This window comes from Chrysochloris asiatica, unplaced genomic scaffold, assembly GCF_000296735.1.
Source record: "Chrysochloris asiatica unplaced genomic scaffold, ChrAsi1.0 scaffold00209, whole genome shotgun sequence".
In the NCBI taxonomy this organism is placed as follows: domain Eukaryota; kingdom Metazoa; phylum Chordata; class Mammalia; order Afrosoricida; family Chrysochloridae; genus Chrysochloris; species Chrysochloris asiatica.
In genome coordinates, this window is record NW_006408727.1 from 860,876 (window position 1) to 867,580 (window position 6,705).

Below are 6,705 nucleotides of genomic sequence, written 5' to 3' on the forward strand. Positions count from 1 at the left end.
AATGTACGAAGTATAAATCTAGGAAGTTGGAAGTCATCAAAAATTAAATGGAATGCATAAATATCAATATCCTAGGCATTAGTGAGTTGTAATGGACTGGTATTGGCTATTTTGAATCAAACAACCATAGGATTTACTATTCTGGGAATGACATATTGAAGAGGAATAACATGACAGTCATCTTTCAAAAGAACATTTCATGATCTGTTGTTAAATACAATGCTGTCTGTGATAGGATAGTACCATACGCCTACAAGGAAGGTCAGTTAATATCACTAATAACTATTCAGATTTATGCACCCACCACTAATACTAAAGGTGATGAAATTTGAAGAATTCTACCAATTTCTTCATCCTGAAATGTATCAAAGATGCACTGAGAATTACTGGCAATTGGAATGCAAAATGTGAAGGAACAAGAGGGTACTGAATGGTTTAAAATCAGGAAGGATGTCCAGCAGGGCTGTATTATTTCACCATGCTTACTCAATCCTGGTGTGGTACTTTGGGTTAAAGCACTGGGCCGCAAGGTCACTTTGCACCGTAAGGTCGGTGGTTCAAACTTACCAGTCTCTCTTTGGAAACCCTATACAGGGTCTCTATGAGTTGAAACCAACTTGACAGCACTTAACAACAATAACAACATTCAATCTGTATGCTGAGCTAATTATCTGAGAAACTGGATTTTATGAAGAAGAACATGGCATCAGAATTGGAGGGAGACTCATTAACAACATGCGTTATGTGGATGATACAACCTTACCTGCAGGAGTGAAAGAAGACTTGAAATACTCACTGATAAAGATCAAGTCTACATACAGTAGCCGCTGTATGGATTGTACCTCAACATAAACTCATAAATTCTTAGAACTGAACCAATAAATAACATCATGATAAATGGAGAAAACATTGAAGTTGTCAAAGACTTCATTTTGTTTGGATCAGCAATCAATGCTCATGGAAGCAGCAGTCAAGAATCAGATGGTGCATTGCATTAGGCAAATCTGCTGCACACGACCTCTTTAAAGTGTTCAAAGATGTCAGTTTGAGGGCTAAGGTGCGCCTGAACCAACCCGTTATTTCCATCGCATATGAAAATTGGACAGTGAGTAAGGAAGATGATAGAAGAATTGATGCATTTGGTTTCTGGTGCTGGAGAAGAATATTAAAAGTACCATGGACTGCCAGAAGAACAAACAAATCTGTGCTGGAAGTACAGCCACAATGCTCCTTAGAAGCCAGGATGTTGAAACTTCATCATTCATACTTTAGACATGTTGTCAGGAGGGACCAGTGACTGGAGAAGGACATCATGCTTGGTAAAGTGGAGGGTCAGCAAAAAAATAAAGACCCCCCCAAGGAGATGGATTGGCACAGTAGCCAAAACAATGGTGTCTTACATAACCATTGTAAGGAGGTCCCAGGACCCGGCAGTGTTTCGTACATAGGGTTGCTATGAGTTAAAACTGATGGCACCTACCAATAACAATGCTAAGACTTTTTACTTTGCCCCAAAGCGATGGGGTGAAGTAAATGTTATAGGAAGGAAAGGGGAGTTCATTGCTCTCTTTAGCAGCTTCTGGTCCTGCTACTGTCTCAGTCATCTTTCTCACCCAAGTCAGACTATCATTCTACAGTATAGTTTTCATTCCATCACTGTTCTGCTTAGTTAAAAACCTTTGCTTGCAAACTCTTCATTGTTGTTGTTGTTGTTAGGTGCCATCGAGTCGGTACCGACCCATAGCGACCTTATGCACAGCAGAACGAAACACTGCCCAATCCTGGGACAACCTCACTACTGTTGCCACGCTCAAGTCCATTGACGCTGCCACTTGACCAATCATTGTTGTTGTTGTTGTTAAGTGCCGTCGAGTCGGTTCCGACCCATAGCGACCCTGTACAGGGTTTCCGAGGGTGTAAATCCTTACGGGAGTAGAAAGCCTCATCATTGTAGTAGATGCTTATTATTTGTTTGTTTTAAATTTAATTTCTAAAATTCTAAAACTTTAATACCAAGAAAGACCTTGAGGACATTTATTCCATTTGTGTTAATAATATCCCATGACAAAGCCAGCATTTTCCTCAGTACCACAACAGATCCTGAAGAAATTACTATGAAGTTGAAAGAATGCACCATTAATTCTGCAAATGTCATTAAAGTGTTTGGATTTATTTGTTTTTAATGCATGGGTGGGTGCATATTAATTCACATGTTGCTCTTGTTAGTTTTTGGTGAGTTGATTCCAAGTTGTTGTGACCCTGTGAGTGCAGAGTAAAGTTGCTCACTAGGGGTTTTCAAGGCTGTGACTTTTCTAAAGCAGATTTCAACGTCTGTCTTCTGAGATGCTTCTGTCCTCTCATTTCATAGGTGAGCGCTTAACCATTAGTACCACCCAGGGATATAGTTAAAGCCCATAGGCATATAGTTAAAGCCTAGGTAAATACATTATGTATTTTATGGCTTTTTGTGCTATTCAAAGAAATTATTAAAATTCTAAAAGGATGAAAATGTTCAGCCCCTCTAGAATAAACCAGATCACAATTACAGCCATCTGCTTCAATAAAGATCATTGTAAGCTTGTTTTTTTTTGAAGATCCGGGGGCTTAAAACTTAGAAACAGCTCCTGCTAGCCTTGTAAAAGTTAGGCTAGTGAACATCAGCATAGAAAATATCTCTAAATAATATTGTGCTAAGATGAGAGCTTCTAGTGTCCACCTATGAACCATGACCTGTTTTTGCTTCTGTTCTAGGCACTGTCTGCTCACCTGTGAAGAATGCAAAATAAGGCATGGATTAAGTGAGCCGGGGAGTTCACAGCATTCGACTTCCTAAACTTTGAAGTTTTTCAATGGCTTTTGAAGTTTCTCAAACCTCTGAATTCTTACACATTCAAATTTTCACTTGTACTTTAAAATAACAGACTTATAGCGGCCCAGACACTTTATGGTTCTTTGTTGTTGAAATGCTTTCTGGTGGAATCTCAGAGCTTCCAGCAGAGCATTACATGCTTTTCTATTCTTTATGAACATGTTGGGAGCCCTTAGACACCAAAAAGAAGTTATCCTAATACACCTGCTTGCTTACACATAAGTAAAAGAATTTAGAATCTTCTCTGATTAGCTACATCCTTTTTTTATTGTGCTTTTGGTGGAAGTTTACCTAGTAAATTGGTTTTGTGTTCAATAGTTTACACACAAATTGTTCCAAGACATTGGTTGAGAGTCCCACAATGCATCAGCACTCTCCCCTCTCTGGGCTTCCTGTTGTCATTCACCCAGTTCTCCTGGCAACACCTACCCTCTCACCTTCAAGGCAGGTGTTTCTCTCTGTTAAATTACAGTTGATTGTTCTAAGGAACACATTCCTTCCAGGTGTTGTTTATTTTGTAGGCTAGCCTATCGTTTGGCTGAAAGTCCCTAAGAGTGGCTCCAGTTCCACGTTAGAAGGTTGTGTTAGGGTAATAGTCTTGGGAGCTTCACCAGTCTCTATCAAACAGGACGTCTGATAGAGAATTAAAATTTTGTTTGACATATTTTGCCCATTCTAACTGGAACTTTCTGTTATGTTCCTGGTCAGAGCAGTCAGTAGTGGTAGTTCTAGTGCTCTGGTCTCAGGTTAGATAAAGGAGGTTGTGGTTCATGTGGGCCATTAGTGTTTTGGAATTATTGCTTCCTTGTCTTTGGTTTTCTTCATTCTCCTTTGCTCCAAACCAATTGCCACATCTAAGACAGCCCCTCGCAAGCCTTTAAGACCTCAGATACTGCTCAGCAAACTAGGCTGTAGAACATTATCTTTATACACAATAATATGCCAATTGACCTAGTTGTCTCCCAAGACTATGTACCGTAGCCTTTCAGCTCTGTAGCTCAGTCCCAGAAGGTACTTGATTATATCTAAGAAGTTTCTGTAACTGTGTCCCCTGGGTGCTCAATTACATAGAGAGATGCACAGGCATGCCAGGCTTTCCTGCTCTTCTCAGATACGGCAGTCTTGACGAATGAAAGGTTTATGGCTCTCCTGCACCAAGCAAGTGTACTGGCACCATTTTTCCAACAGCATGTGCTCCATTCATGTCTCTGTGTCACATTTGTGTAATTCTCACAATATTTCAAACTCTTTCATACAGCTATCATATTCTGAAATAGACTGCTACTATTAATAGATACAGTATAATATAAACATAACTTTTATATGCACTGGGAAACTAATAAAATCATTTGATTTGCTTTATGGTGATTGTGGTGAAAGATGCCTGTACATGTCGCACTTACAGATGTGTAGTTAGAAATCTCCACAGCCTTGCCTGTATGTGCACACCAGTCCACTCCTGGAGGACCTCCCACCTCTGGTCAGCAAACAGCTCCTTTGTATCGATTCACAAATTATTGTTATTGCTGCTTTTACAGGATTGTATCAACTCTAAAATTTACTGTCATGGTCCTTTTTTCTTGCATCCCTCACCGTGTCTTCCTTTGCCTTTGTCCCGTTGTGCTGAGCCAAATTTGCATTGTCTCTCCCTTCACCTGAATTAGCTCATGTCTATTTAATTAGTGGAGTCCTAGTGTGGCACTGTGGGTTAATGCACCAGACTGCAAAGCCATTTGAACTGCAAGGTGGGCGGTTCAAGCTCACCAGGTACTCCTCGGAAACCCTATACAGGGTCGCTATGGGTCAGAATCAACTCGATGGCACTTAACAACAACAACAATTTAATTAGTGGTTCTCTGTCTCTCCACCTCCCAACCCTAGCAACCATCAAAATATGTTTCTTTCTGTGTGTAAATGTATTCCTGACTTTCATCCATATTGTGAGATGTTTTGCACATGCATCATTATTCTCTATTGTTCTGTTATATTCCATTGTGTTTCAAGGGGGTTCCAAAAAATTCATGGAAATACGGATTAAAAGATAACATTTTTCCATAAACCTTTTGAAGCCCCTCTTACATACTCATTGATGAACACTTTGGTTGTTTCCATCTTTTTGCTATTGTGAACATGGGTGTGCAGATGTCTATTACGCTAGGATGTATACTAGGAATGATATTTCTGAATCATATGTTTTGGTTTCTAGCTTTTAAAGGAAATACCATGTTGTTTTCCATAGTGGTTGTACCACCATTCATTCTTTTATTCTGCATTTTTCACCTTTTAAGTTATCTGATGGAGGATAGTTAGAAAGCAATGGCCCAAACAAAACTAGCGTGTATGCAAAAAGAAATACAGAGCAAGAAAGAATGTGTCTAATAGATATAGGGAGTGCTTTCTAAAATACATGGAGTTGCAGACCAGTCTGGAACAGCTAGAGCAACAGAAGATATCTCTTCAAAGAAAGATAAGCAGGAAATAATTTTTTTTAAATGGCAGTATGGTTACCTACTACAGGAATAAGCAAGTTGTTCGCCAACAAGGCAAGCAATCAAGTCCCTACAGGACAAACCCCCCTCCAAGACTGAAACTCAAAGGGAACACATGAGCAGGCATGTAAGCTTAATGGTGACCACATTGGTCTATTGGTGAGTGAAAAAAGGAAAAGGCAGCAATGAAGAAATGGTCTGAGTTCAACCACAGTCCTCAGACTCCTGTTGTCCTGGAGATGAGAGAGACAAGAGGAAGAGCTGGTTGGTCCAAAGTGTGGTGAGACCTGGGGACTACTATGCCCATGGACAAGGACACAGAGGGCTAGAGCTGAGAGTGAAACCTCCTGCTGGTATAAAGTGAGGAGAGATGCACAAGAACACCCAAACTTGCAGATAGTATCCATTTAAGCTAGCCTTGATGCCTTGATAATCAGAACTCTACTAGAAGAAGATGAAAAAACAATTTTTGACAAAGGAAATAAGTGTAAATTGCTACAGTTTGGTGAACTTGACCTATACTTATGGATGTAGTAGCTCAAAATACCAACTGAGAGGGAAGGAGTGTTCACATCAAGGATCAATTCTATCCCTTCTGTATGTAGGATAGATAGGAACAGGCAAGTTAGACATTGGCTATCTAAAATGAGGGGGCTATACAGGAGTCATCAAATAAGCATTCAGGTCCCCTCAGGGCAAACCCCCTTCCAAGAATGAGACTCAAGGGGAATATACAAGCGGGCATGTGGTCTTGCTGGTGACTACATTGGTCACTGATAAGGGGAAGTGGGGGAAAAACAGCAATGAAATTATCAGCTAATTCTGACCACATTCAACAGACTCCTGTCAACCCAAATTGAGACATGGTTGGCCAGCAGTATGGCAAGACATGGAGACTCCTGTGACCAGAGACAGGGACATGGCCACAGAGGACTAGAGCAGAGAGTAAAGCATCCAGATGATATGAAGTGAGGGGAGATGCACAAGAACACCCATACTTGCAGATAGTACCCTCTTGACCTGGCTTCAATGGCTGGATGATCAGAACTCAACTAGAAGAAGAAAGAAGAGGAAAAAAAGAGTCATCTGCTACAATTTGATGAACTTGACCTATACTTATGGATGTAGTAGCTCAAAAGAGGGAACAAATCTTTACAGCAAGGATCATTCCCACACCCTCAGTACACAGGGTCGACAGGGATAACATAGACGTTGGCTACCCAAAATCGGTGGGCTACAAAGGCAAGAAGTGACTGGCTTACAAGCTTTCAAGAGGCAGCCTAGTTTCAGAGGGTGTGGGGGAAGGTAGAATCTTCACTGAATGGTTTCCAACCTGTCTGGACAGGA

At 40.6% G+C, this 6,705-nt stretch overlaps 1 protein-coding gene across 1 annotated transcript in view; it reads left to right on the forward strand.

The window, feature by feature from the left end:
* The window catches only part of OCIAD2 (OCIA domain containing 2), a 73,817-nt gene extending 70,984 nt beyond the window's left edge, over window positions 1–2,833 (forward strand). Inside the window, exon 6 of the mRNA XM_006872688.1 lies at window positions 2,752–2,833. Coding sequence (XP_006872750.1) covers window positions 2,752–2,833 — 82 coding nt within the window. The remainder of the gene's footprint in view (window positions 1–2,751) is intronic.
* Window positions 2,834–6,705: the final 3,872 nt, after the last annotated feature.